Here is a 14,101-nt window from a genome sequence, read left to right on the forward strand (position 1 = left end):
GGGTCTTGGTGCGTCCACCTTTGTCTTCAATGAATGAAAATCATGCTGTATTGGTTTGAGATGGGACTACTGACTTGGACGTAAGATTAATTTCTACCTTCAAAAAGCTTTGAGTTATTTTTCACAAGTTTACTGGTGTTTATTGATGAAATGACTGCTGTCAGAACTTAGTAACAATTTTGGGGTATAGCGGGCAATGCACCTCTCCTCACAGGCGCTTCACAGTGCAAATAGATTATGACCTAGATGCAACTCAACACGATTCCAAGGCCCATGCACCAAATATTCATCAATGGCCAAGTCAGCCTAGCCTGAATAGAACAATAGAACCTCAATAGAACTTGTATTTGACTTACTACTGATAGATGTGAAGACAGTAATACCCATAAACAGGCAGAGACTGAAGGTAACTGCAATTAAGATCTGTCATAGCAGGAGTGAGTCTGAATTTGGTGACTGACGTGCCAGACTTCAGGCAAAAATTGACTAGGAAGGATATTCATTAATAATTCAGTAGTCAAAATAATTAATTCTGTCAGTTGTCCAAACAATACTATTGAATCCAGTGGCCGGCCATGCATTTGGTACCAGGGCCTTCAGTTGGGATTTACTCGACTTAATCCACCACCACTATCATGTTACATCAACAGAAACCATTGATATACAAAACAACCACACAAAACAGTGACACGTATATCATAATGCATGAATGAAGGAATAACACTCATAACTGGAGATACTAATTATTACCCCTTGAAATTGAAATATAACTACAATAATTTTGAAAGACATCTTGAATCACATCATGATTGCTTTAGTTCATATTCTCTACATCGTCGTAGTGTATAAAGGGAAAATCATACAACCTCTGCCTTTGTTCAACACCTTTTGGACCTAATTTAGAGTTTGAACTTTACCTTCCCCCGAGAAACATGTAAGAAATGTCACCACCCAGTGGTTATTTTGTATAACCACATTTTCTTTCATGACATGACACTGAATAGATGGAGGTCATGGTGTTGGTGTAACATAAACTCTATGGTATGTTGTGATTTAAAATGCGGTCTTCTTTCCTCCCTGTAACTCTGTTTAAGAAGTAAAAAATAAAAATAAGTAACATTTGTTAACCTGACTCAAGTTTGTAGCAACTGCAGATATGAGCCTCGTAAATTGGCTCAATGCAGTATGGCTTAATAGCATGTCAATCTATGAAATCACAGCTTTGTGTAAATGTTTTGTGCCATGGCGTTCTCTTGCTCACAACTCTTAAAAACTACACTGTGAACACACTCCCAAGCGGATGATGTCAATGTTTTGACCCTTCAATCAGCAGCTAGTTCCAATACACTACTTGACACTTTAAAACTTTAAACACAGGCCGTATTTCACTGCCAAGAGATGTGGCAGCCAGTCAGACGAGAGCAGGGTGTCCTTTAACATGTATGGACACCTGAGACAAACGCTCTCTGCTGAGCTGATGTCGTTACCACTGATAAAAGTACAATTGCACTGCTACCACTCCATGTTGTACTTGTATAAAACAGGCACAAAGCTACATAAACAGTTTGCTGTACAAAATAAAGATTCAAACATTTTAATGACTGCAAGATACAACTGACCTCATGAATCCCAAAATATGAATTGGGTCTACGCTTAAAACATGAGTGAAAACTTCGAAACCATATTTCAATTGTGGAAGCCATGTACAGAATATATCAGTACATCATTGGGTGATGAAAAAAGGAACAAGGTTAGTTTATTGTTCTAATACATAAAGACAAGTCACGACATTGAACAAAATGTCACGTTACACATATACAGTACATATTCAATAAAAATAGCTTATGTCTCCTTAGGTCTCCAACCTCTGTAACAGAAAGGGAACTTGTTTTTGTTTTTAAATGGAGATTGTAATGGTTTCAAAATTACAGGGTTAGACATTACACACTCAAACTGAAATTTATGTTGACTGCATACTGTCATTGTGCTTTGAAGGGTGGTTTGACATGCTTCTAAACTTTATTTTTACTGCAAAAGCATGGCTGGGCTTAAAAGGTCAACAGCAGGCGTCAATAACCTGAGGGAAGACTGTAAAAAATAATTTAAAAAAAAAAAAAAAAGAAAAGAAATAGGCCTTGCTCTCAGCTGGCCTGCCTCTTGGAGTTGCTGGCTCTTGGCTGAGGCCCAGAGGAATGCTCTAGTGGCCTCTGTAAATATAACATTTATAATAACATACCCCATGTGTGGACGTAACCCACTTCCTGGGTCCTTGTTGTATCGCCTGCAGCTCAAACAGGCGCAATAACAGGAACTCACATCGCTGCTGACCGTGGGGAAGGACTTGAGAGGAAAAGGACTAATTTCAAGGGTGCAAGCAAGGCATGGGACACAACAAGAATGGGAAACATGGCTCAATGCAGTCCAGAGCAATGAGCATACATACTCTATTGAATTTGGTGATGTAGGTGAGGCTTGGTCAAATTAAATATGCCGTATAAAGTGAAGATAAGATAAAGATGGCGGGTCACATGTTTTTTTTTTTTTTTTTTTTTTTTTTAAACTTTCAGCAGTCCAACAAAAGCTAACAAAAGTGCAACAGCAAAGAAATTTGTGGCTCAACATCATAAAGACAGAACATTCAATAACCTCACTTCTTTGTATAAAACATGCTGAGACCCCTTTCTTTGTGTTAGATGTAATCATTTGCTGATGGTTACAAGCTTGGAGAGAATGTTGGAACACTTGCCAGTGCACAAGAACAGCTTTGAACGTTACATCCGTCTCTTCTGTTCAATTAATAACATACAAATCGTAGCTTATTCCTCGTGTCTGCACTGTTAACCGGCCAACAATTTTCAGATTTGGGTGATATCCAAAATCAGTTTATGTATTAATAATATGTTCATTTTAATTCCTAACTTGTCTGTTGGCGTCATGGCTGTAATAATGCACTACAATTAATATGTGCCAGAACTGGACTTCAAACGTGTACAATTGGTATTTCACTATCAAGTATCTTTATAATTACAATACACAATCCCACTTGCTAACAACAAATGGTGTATGTTTCCTATCTACAGCACAATATGAGATAGGTGCAATAATGTGAGGAAAAACAGCACGCTGTATACTTCCTCTAACACATAACTATTTTATATTTGTAACTATATTTATACATGTTCATATAAATATAGTTTTTTTCCCTATTTACATTTGAATATTTCAACATTTCAGAAAGAAGAAAATAAATACAAATAATCACATTTTACAGTAAGTATGATTAGAAAAATGCTAAATTAGCCAAAACAGTCCTAAAAGTAGAAATAATCACCATAATAATAATTATTATTCATTACAAAAAAATGTGGCCTGTAGTCAGGCGTAACAATACTTGCTATGCCACAATTACCCTGCAGGTTTACCATGTGGGACTGCTGGAATGACTGGAAAAGGTAAAAAAAGAACACAGAAAAGGGGTTTGTTTCCCTCTGCTCAGTTTGTGTGTGTGTGTGTTCATGTGTAAATGTCCAAGTGTGCTATTAAATGATGTTGGGGATATCAGTGTTGTAACCTCCTGCATTTTCACGTCCTAATGTCAGTGGCCTCAGGGTCTTCTTGCTCCACTGCTACTGCGGCATCTGGACCCTGGCGGCGCATTCCCTGACTGCGACCGCGAGGGTGGCCATGGAACCCAACTTTACCGGGTTTGTCCCTGTCACTGTGGCGTAGGTGGCGAGGGTGCTCAGGCTGAGGTTGAGATGGCGAGGGGCGGCGTTGTTCGTCAGCCGAGGGTGAAGGCGTCAGGGCTGAGCAGAGGCTGAGGCTGTCGCACAAAGCTCCCCAGTTCTGCTCGCACTGAAGCCGCACACTACGAGTTAATGCTTCCTTCACTTCCTCTCCGCAACCCAGCAAAATATTCACCAGCTCCACATAAGGACTATGCAGACAGAAGTCAATAAATTACATGATGTTTGGACAAATAAAGGCCAAATACTATGACTAAACAAGGATGAATGGCAAAAAGATAACCTTGAAAGCCCAGGCTTTATTGAATAACACACTGTCCAGTTGCTTACCCTTTAGGGAAGAGATCTTGGAAATGGATCATCTCCACCATTACGGCCACATTCTCCTTAGCAGCTGAGCACAGATTGTGTTTGATATAACACTCTCTCTGGAGCTGGAACACCATCTCCTTTATGGAAACACACTTCCTACTGATGCAGCTAAACTTGTGTCGAAGCCCGTGGGCCATACACTTCAGAGCATCCTTGATGAAGGATTTTCCCTACACAAAACAAGTGGGCATATAATTAATGGAACAACAAAACCCTTTGCATTTGAAATGTAACGGAAGCCAAACGTAGTATTTTAGCTCAATATAGTGCTGACATTACAATTCTCTGTTCACACGAGCATTCGATTGCAAGCTGTTGAACAAATGCCACTGCAATCGGTGGCGCTTAGAATGGTGAAGAAAGCCATTATTGGAACAATTACAATAAAAGCAATCATGAATCAGAGGCAAGAGAATCATGTGGACTAACAGTAAATTGTAATAAATGTCACACTACAATATAAAGTTAACCAAAATTAGGGCTGCATGATTATGGCCAAAATGATAATCATTATTATTTTTATCAATATTGTAATCATGATTATTAATCACAATTATTCTTCATGTTCGGGCATAGGTGTCAAACTCAAGGCCGGGGGCCAGATCATTTAACGTGCCCCGCGAGAGCAACTCAGGTGTGTGGACTTTATGTGTCTTGCTAAAATACCAAAACTGCAAATTGTCTTCACTTTTAATATCATTAAGATATTGCAAAAAAAAAAATTTTTTACCAATTCCCCTTTTAAAATAAATTGATTAATAGTAGAACAAGCAATGTTTTACTGGCTTCTGATTTCAAAACATGTTATCCATCAATTTGTAGTGTATGTATAATAATATGAGGCCATCATATTTATATGGGTTCACAGACGTAATGGCGCTCCGAGGGAAACCTTAACTACAATCTGGCCCTTGAAAAAAAAAAAAATGAGTTTGACACCACTGTGTTAGGGAAATATAACAAACAATATGTAAGAGTTTTGAGTTCACAATGACTAGGAATAAATGATAGGTAATAATAATAACAAATGTACCCAAAAAAAAAAAATCAACTTTAGCAAGGCCTAACTGAATATATGTGCTATTACAAAGCGCAATCACAAATTGCAACTTAATGGAAGCAAATACAGTTAATCCATATAAGGCAATAACATTAGACTGCAAGCACCAACTTTTCATTTGAAAATCCCCATCGTTAGTATAATGAATTTTCAAGGACGGTACGTCTCTGTTATTCTGCTTGACCATTGGTCAGTTGTGGATAAACTGTAAAGAACTTGACAGTTGTGATTTCACTCTCTATTTACTCCCGGCGTTTTTTTCAATGCAGTCAGACCAGCTAAAATGCTGAAGTCAAGGCAGTCGCTACGATTGTTAATAGGGTCTTAACCGTGACATGTCACTTCTCTGCCAACGTGCTGAGAGGTCCATCTTCAAAATTAGAGGTTCATATAGCACTACATTAGAGATCAATGCCATTTTAGGCTATTATTTTGAAGTTTGCACCAGAGTGCAGTGCACTGATGGCTGGCTGACCAGGTTGTGGGCACTGCTGCAAATGAAGTACTTTTCATATGCAGCACTGCCAGCATTTATATAAAAACAGGCGATAAGGCTCATTTAATCATGGCAGCCAAAATCACAATAAAAATTTGATTAATTGTGCATCCCAAACCAAATAGAAAATCATGTCACATAAGGAGATTCGGAGGCACACTGTTCAGTTATGCAAACAACATTCTTTTACAAAATGACAGGAACTGCGGGACACATAAAAACCATTAGATCAAGCCCGCCACGAATACATAAAATTGTTACAAAAAGCTCAAAAGCCTTGAATAAAGTGGTTTAATAGACTTTTGGCCAGACAGTTTGAGACTCTTGGTCATAACTTTATGTGAATCAAGCAGTTAGTAGACCTGATGCCATAATTGCGTATTTACAAAAGCTAGTCCTTTTGGAGGCATGCACAACAGAAATAAACAAATCTGCTCGCAGATGAGTCTGGAGCAGCGAGTCATCGTAAAGGAATGTTGCCCTCTGGTTATACAATTCTTGCAAATGGTCCGGTAATACCTGAGAGTCAAATTTGCCAGCATTATGCAGGAACGTCATGCAGATCTCCTGTAGCCCTCGTATCTCGCAGGAGTTGTTCTCAAAGCACTCGAACACACCGCAGCCGACGTCACCCGCACTCATCAGACAGTGCTGGATCTCAGCTGGAATAGATGGAACAGTTTGGAGGAGGTAATAGCAGCAGTGTGTTGAAGTTAAAGCTGCTGGACACATGGCGTTCACATTTTACACAAATGCAAGTGGCTGTTAAGCCTGAGAGAGAAAAATGCAAGCAGGACACATGAGGGCGTGAGGTGTAATTTCCCTATAGGTGGCACCATGGTCCATCTGGAATGCCTTGAATTGAGCATTGGGATGGTGCATTGCAGATGTGGGCTTCTTCTGGTGGACTCTAGTGTGCAGTGATTTATCTTGCCTGAACAGCAACGTGTGCAATAAATTGAGAATACCGGTATATACAAATTTAAACAAGAGCAAACCTTGTGAATATTTGCTTCTGGTTATTACTTTACAGTCTCACTACAGTCATGAATGGCAGGGACAAACCACAGAAAACGCTGTTGAATGTGAAATTGCTGGAAGTTGTTCACTTAAGGATTTGGGTTCTGCAGTTCTAGATCACACCTGTTGGACCCAAGTAAAGCATCATTATGGGCGTTTTGCCTTGAAGCTGATTAACCCCACCCCCACCCCCGACTGTGTGCAAAACCGACACACAAGCCCCCCGGATAGTACGCCTTAGTTGAACTTAAGTGCACAGGAAAAGTGAGCCGCTGACGGCATTGCTTGTTTTGGCATCAGAGGAATGTGCTTGGATCGTACGAGCTTGGCTGCAGCATGCATTGAGTTACACGCTGCTGTTACAGGACTGGGAGGGAGGAAGGGGGGGGTTCCACTATTAAAACTGTCTTGGAGTTTCAGCAGGGAAATTAGCAGCTAATATTTGCAGCTTGACAGACTGGGGCTGCATTTGACAGTCATACTATGTACAGGTGCAAAATCAAAAGAAGAGCAATGCATTATGAGGAAGTGAAACCATCTTTGATGCACAAAGTTGTACCATTGCATTACAGATTACTTTCGGCCAGTTATTCCCAACCAGTGTGCCATGAGAGATCATCAAGTGTGCTGTCGGAAATTATCAATTTTCACTTAATTGACCCGATAATGATTTATTTACTACAGACAATGTATCTTTGTTCATCCATCTATGACAGCGACATATAGTGACAGGCAGAACAATTCAATGCTCTTCCACTAGATGGCAGAAGGTAAATAATTAACGTGTGGATCCACTCTTCCTGAAATTTTTGTTTGGTGGTGTGCAGTGAGATTTTATTTTATCCCCCCCCCCCAATGTAAAATACGTGCCTTGGCTCAATAAATGTTAGGATATATTGCCCAAGACCGAACTATTAATAGTTTGCCAACATATTAGATTCCTGTCCACTGTTACTTAGATATCAAGATATCGTATCTCGTATGTACGTGTGCCTGGATTTACAGTTTACAGTTTGAAGCAGAAGCAGCAAACAACAAATGTTTAGATGGCTGGACGAGACTCCTACATGCCGCCACACACGCACATGCGCACGTGTCCCACTGACACCACGCACAGCCACTTGTACTGTATAGCTAACCTGTATTCTGCAGTGAGAGGCGTCCTTTGGGGAAGACAGGCTTCTCCGGCGGGATGTCGTAAATGTCGATATTATCCGAGCCGACCACTTGCTCCAGTACAGAGAGAACCAGCAGCGCTACGGCCACTTTAAGAAACATCGCGTCTCTAGCCCCTTCTCCGGCAAAGATATACGTGGAACGCGTGCGTAATGCGTGCGTGGATGGCGCGTGATGGTTGACCTCGGATTGGCTGCGGCTCGGCGTCCAAGTGAATGCATGTGCCGCCGTGGATGCTGCCTATATTTCTCAGAGTCCCGGGTGTCAATTTGGATGAAGGAGTTAAGCAGGTGTTGTCGCTCGGCGCCTCTCAGCCAATCGGAGACGCCGACATCCAAGTCCTTTGCTTTGAAGGGGCGTGGCCAGAGAAAGTTCCCCCATTTTAACAGAAAACTGTCGAGCTATAAAAGAAATATTCGCGACTGATGCTGAACTGGTATTTTGGTGGTTCTTGGACGATTAAGCAGCATTTGGAACACTTGGACTCTTATACACCAGTAAACCCACAGCCACATTTGCAAGTTGCATGACTTGCATTCAAGTGCTAGAAAAGCAATGCTGTGACAAAGAATTATACACAGTTAGGCATCTGAACCTTACTCAGATTTGACCCTTTACGGATATTGCCTATGAACTGATACCGATTCCAAAATAAGTTATATGAACCATTTCAGGTGTCAAGTCGTCTTGGATTTATTTAAGTATAAAATGACAAGAAAAAAAAAGCATTGCTATATTAACATAGAGCACAAACAACTTAGTAATGTCCCGATAGAATTTTGAGCATACAATGGTAAGAGGTAGTGTAAATAGTTTTTTAAAATGTGGTAATAGGAGAAGATTTATTTTTTGAGGGTGACAGGGAATAACTGTCAGTGGACCAGACTCAAGTTCTTAGAATGTTTCCAGTCGCCATGGAAACGGTGTTTTCACTTATAGGTGTTGCATGGTGTAAACCCACATATCCCTGTCTGTCTCACCCATGTGCCAGGGGAGGCTGCTTGTGTGCTACCAAATGGAAACGAAGTGTCAACAAATGTGAATGGTCGGCAAAGTGCACTTCGGTTACAATCCTCTAGGGGGCCCAACAGATACACATTGTTGCTCTATTGGCTCAATACAGCATACGAGTATTAAGAGTCTGAAAGATTTATGGTGGAAGAAGGACACTTTGGAGGCTACACGCTGGGGCAAGAGGGAGAACGGCTCCCACAAACACCCTCATTGACTTCTCAAATGAAATCCACGCAAGCTTCCTCAACTCTGTCTCCTGCTCTTCGTATTGTGTGCCGACAGTGAGACTGTAGAAATGTCCACAGTCATTTACTGTTTCAGGAAATATGTTTTATATATAATTTAAGTGCCTTAAACATTTATTAATTATACATTTGTATAATGTGAAGGAGTCTAATTTACGTAATTGCGCCTGCGCAGTGGCACGTGTGCCTGTGTGGAGCATAGTTAGAAGTCTGGAAGATAATTTGTATGCATAGTACAGACATGCAAACACCAATGGCATGAAAAAGGTGACAACAAATTTTTTTTTTTTTTAACATAAATTCAGCAATCTGGAAGACTCTGAAGAGTACAATAAGGCTAAAATAAAATAATTACTTCACGCAGAAAAACTTATTTACACCGCTGTTGATGTACAAATTTAAGATTAAAATGAAATCTGCCTAATTTCTTTGCTTTTTTTTTTGTTCTGGCCTCCAATTTGAGCCAGGCCCATCTCCACCTGCACCTGATGCCTGCTTCAAGATGTGCCACATGAATAGCATCTTCCTCTTTAAGCACTCTCATTCTGGAAAAGAATTGACTAAAATCATTGTCTGTTTCACTATTACCAATTTCAAAGGCTAATCCCAAATTCAATCTCCAGGAAAATATTAAGTACAATATTTTTCTGTTTTTATTGTCCATTTCTGAATTTGAAGTTAGTTCATTCTGACATAATCCCTAATGTTGCTCCGTCGCTTAATACATTTCACATTAACATCCGTAAACTAATTAGTAGCTGCGTTTCCTTATTAATACAAGATGTACTAGCGGATCAACTCTTGTCGCCGATGTTACGTGTGCTTCGCAGTTCCGCTGGGATCACAACCAGGGCCACGAACCACAGCACCTTAACGCGAAAATACAAACGACCAATGCAACAAATACAACACTGGTTGATCTGATGAGAAAAAATGCTTGCTTAAACATAACAGTAAAAATAGAGGATGTCCGCTCCAGAGGTAGGTAGAGTAGCCAAACATGTTACTCAAGTAAGAGTAGTTACTTGAAAATAATGTGACTCAAGTAAAAAGTCGTACTCCAAAAAATTACTTGGGTAAGAGTAAAAAGTACATAGTGAAATGATTACTCAACTTACTGAGTAAATAGTAACTTTTTTAACTACAGCATGAACAACAATAAAAAAAGAATTACAAAATAAAATGTGAATGTGCAAATTCTGATATTGCTGTGTGTGTATGCACAGTCAAAACTACAAAAACCATCTGAAATTTACTGTTTTTTCAAGTTAGAAGTGAGCTGAAATATCCACGTTTAGGCAGACAGTGCCAGACAAATACTGCAATACATGAAAGCTGTTTTTGTTCGTCTAAATGTAAACACGAATAGCGCGCCGTTGCTTTCATGGTAACGACGACCTTCCCAACATGGCCGCCACGTAGGCATGACAATCACACGTGCTGGTTTATCTAGCGTTAATACCTACGACTGGGAAGCCCAATGGAAGACGTTGTGTGAGGTCATATGACTTTCTTGTGTCGTTTGATTGGTGAACTAGCGTTTAAACGTCACTAGCGTTTAAATTGGACTGACGCAAACAGGGGCCGATGCGGAAGTCGAAGTCGTAGTCTCAGGCACGAAATAGTTGATAAATAAGTAATAATTGATAAATAAAAGTAGAGAGCGACATTTAGATCATTGTAACGGAATAAAAGTATCGTTACTCCTTAACAGCAGAAGCGGAGGAAGTGTTTTTTCTGGTCTCGTCAACTCCTGTGACTTAGCCAAACAAAGCAGGTCCGGAGCGCACAGGTTAAACCTCAGGCCGATGCGTGCGCATATTAGTTCCCCGCGGAGTAATATTCAGAAATTACACCTGTATGGATGGTGGACGTTTGCAATGGATCTAGCTGCCAGCGTTCAAGGAGTACAAAACAGTCTAGGATGTAGCCACAGTGACGGCGGAACCCCCCCCCAAGAAAAACTCATTGGATCTATACGATTCATGTGAATGGCCTATTTTGAGAATTTCGCAGAAAGGCGACTAATTTGCGGTGGTGTGTGACAATGACGAGTCAGTAAAGTAATCCAAATACACATGCATGCAAACGCATTGCTATGATTGCATTGCCTTTTTTTTTTTTTTTAAATAAGTGGTTTGTTAAGTGATTATGTGACGTTCAAGTGAACCCTTTGCCGTGTAGCGGTCACCAGGTTAGCGTCACTCCGGCACCAGAAGTGGCGCAAATGTGAGTTTCAAAATAAGAGGAAAAACCAGAAGTTTTGTGTTGGCCGCTCTTTCGCCGTGGTCATGTGGTGTCTCGGTTGGCAGAAAGCCTATTGAAATCAATAGCCGACCACGAGTTAAGGGGCTATTCACGCTTATTTCCAGTAATTAATAAATGGTAGTGTCGTGTTGCGTTATGGGCTGTACATACAGATTGTCAACAAAGGATTCCTAGAGCTTTTACGGTATCCCAAAGACACATAGAGCTCATTGAAAGCTTACATGAAGCCATTACGTGACACAATTCATGAAATCTTTGGTGTAGGACAAAATCAAAAGTAGATCAAAAACGTCCCCTCTGGTCAGGCCAGTGGACAGATTTGGGACACATTTGTCTGTAACTTCGTATTTAAGGCAAATTGTGGTTGCTGCTGTTGTACAAAAGCTTTGCTGCATAGCTTAGTTTAGCATCAGCTGCCCCAAACTTGCATCCTGCGATAAAAAGCCACGAAACAAGGTTTCCTAGCCGATATTAAATGGAGATGAATGGGACTTCTCCCAACCAATTACGTCACGATAGCTTTTCACGAACGCTCCCATTGACTTACTTTGTACAGTGTACTTATTGATCCTGTTATGTGCGTTTGCCTATTTGTACTTTTTGTCCCTCTCGCTTGGAAAACCTCAGCTACCCAACATACTGTATACTATATATGCATGGAGATGAGTTGTATTTTTGCATGTTATCCCCATGCCTGCGTGGGTTTTCTCTGGGCACACCGGTTTCCTCCCACATACCAAAAACACGTGGCAGGTTGATTGAAGACTCTAAATTGCTCTGAGGTGTGAATGTGTGTGCGAATGGTTGTTTGTTTATATGTGCCCTGCGATTGGCTGGCGACCAGTTCAGGGTGTACCTCGCCTCTCACCCAAAGATAGCTGGGATAGGCTCCAGCACGCCAGCAACCCTTGTGAGGATCAAGCGGTACAGAAAATGGATGGATGTTATTCGACGGTTCAGTTCACATGCATGGGTGGTAAGTCACAGAGCCTGAAAGAGCGAAGGTTGCGATACAATTGATGAAAGACAGTGTGTGAACAGGATAATAAATTTGTTTGCCTGTGTGCTTCAATGACAAGTGAGTAACATCACACAAGTACACACGTACAGGTGGATCTCAATAAATTAGAGTACTCTAGGAGTGCGGCATGGTGGCCGACTGGTTAGAGTGTCAGCCTCACAGTTCTGAGGACTGGGGTTCAATCCCCGGCCCCACCTGTGTGGAGTTTGCATGTTCTCCCCGTACCTGCGTGGGTTTTCTCCGGGCACTCCGGTTTCCTCCCACATCCCAAAAGCATGCATTAATTGGAGACTCTAAATTGCCCGTAGGTGTGAGTCTGAGTGCAAATGGTTGTTTGTTTGTATGTGCCCTGCAATTGGCTGGCAACCAGTTCAGGGTGTACCCCGCCTCCTGCCCAATGATAGCTGGTATAGGCTCCAGCACGCCCGCGACCCTAGTGAGGAGAAGCGGCTCAGAAAACTGATGGATGGATGGATACTGTAGGAGAGTTCATTGCATTTCAGCATTGCAGGTCCAAACGTGAAAATATACAGATTCATTCAACACAAGAGAATACTTTTCAGAAGGCCAATTCCAACCTTATTTTGACTGTTTCTAATGTAACATTCTAATTTCTTGGAGATGTTAAAATGTATTTTTTCATGAACTGTATGTTAAAATCATCATCATTAATATTAAATAAAATCATAGTTTACTCTCTGTAGTGAATCCATACAATGAGTTTTTGAATTTATATATATATACACACACACACACACACATGCGCGCGCACACACACACACGCACATGCACGCACGCACGCACACACACACACACACACACACAGTCCCCTCCAAAAGTATTGGAACAACAAGGTCAATTCCTTTGTTTTTGTTGTACACGAAAGAAATTTTGTGTTTCAGATCAAAAGACGAATATGAGACAAAAGTTCATAATTCCAGCTTTTCTTTCATGGTATTGACATCTCCAGACCCTTTCCAAAAGATTAGAATATCATGGAAAAGTTTATTTATTTCCATAACTCAATTCAAAAAGTTAAACTTTCCTAGATTATAGATGCAGGCCCACTATTTAAACAATTTCAAGTATTTATTTGTTTATTTTTACATAATTTGGGTTTCCAGCTCATAAAACCCACAAAATCAAGAATTAAAATAATTATAATACTGTGAAGAAATCAGCCCGAATTTTGCAGGTCATAAATGTTTTAAACTGAGTGTCACACACTAATCACCTACTAAACTCAAAGCACCTGCACAGGTTTCCCCAGGTGTCATTAAATTGCTTCAGTTTGGTTCAATTGTCTCCGTTGGGCTCAATATGGGGAAGATTACAGACTTGACAAGAAGAAGACCATCATTGATACCTGAAATGGAAGGAAACCCTACATTAAGCACATGATGAGCCCTTGGCCATAACAGCTTCAGCACTTAAACTTGTAGCAGCCTACTCCACTTGCTTATACAGTGGAGGGGCCTCACACAAGACAAATCGCAGTGGATAAAAAAAATAATAATCGTGTAACATTCATATACAACCGCAATTCCAATGAAGTTGGGACGTTGTGTTAAACCTAAATAACAACAGAATACAATGATTTGCAAATCATGTTCAACCTATATTTAATTGAATACACGACAAAGACAAGATATTTAATGTTCAAACTGATAAACCTGATTGTTT

At 40.5% G+C, this 14,101-nt stretch overlaps 1 protein-coding gene across 1 annotated transcript; it reads right to left on the reverse strand.

Moving 5' to 3' along the window:
• Positions 1-1,726: 1,726 nt before the first annotated feature.
• On the reverse strand, positions 1,727-8,125 carry stc2a (stanniocalcin 2a). The gene is made up of 4 exons (XM_061685895.1): positions 7,834-8,125; positions 6,194-6,336; positions 4,077-4,288; positions 1,727-3,937 (listed from the first exon to the last, which is right to left on the reverse strand). Exons 1-4 carry the CDS (start codon positions 7,970-7,972, stop codon positions 3,583-3,585), a joined length of 849 nt encoding a protein of 282 aa, XP_061541879.1. The 5' UTR covers positions 7,973-8,125; the 3' UTR covers positions 1,727-3,582.
• Between the last annotated feature and the right edge of the window lie 5,976 nt (positions 8,126-14,101).

This window comes from Phycodurus eques, chromosome 9 (genome assembly GCF_024500275.1).
Source record: "Phycodurus eques isolate BA_2022a chromosome 9, UOR_Pequ_1.1, whole genome shotgun sequence".
NCBI lineage: Eukaryota > Metazoa > Chordata > Actinopteri > Syngnathiformes > Syngnathidae > Phycodurus > Phycodurus eques.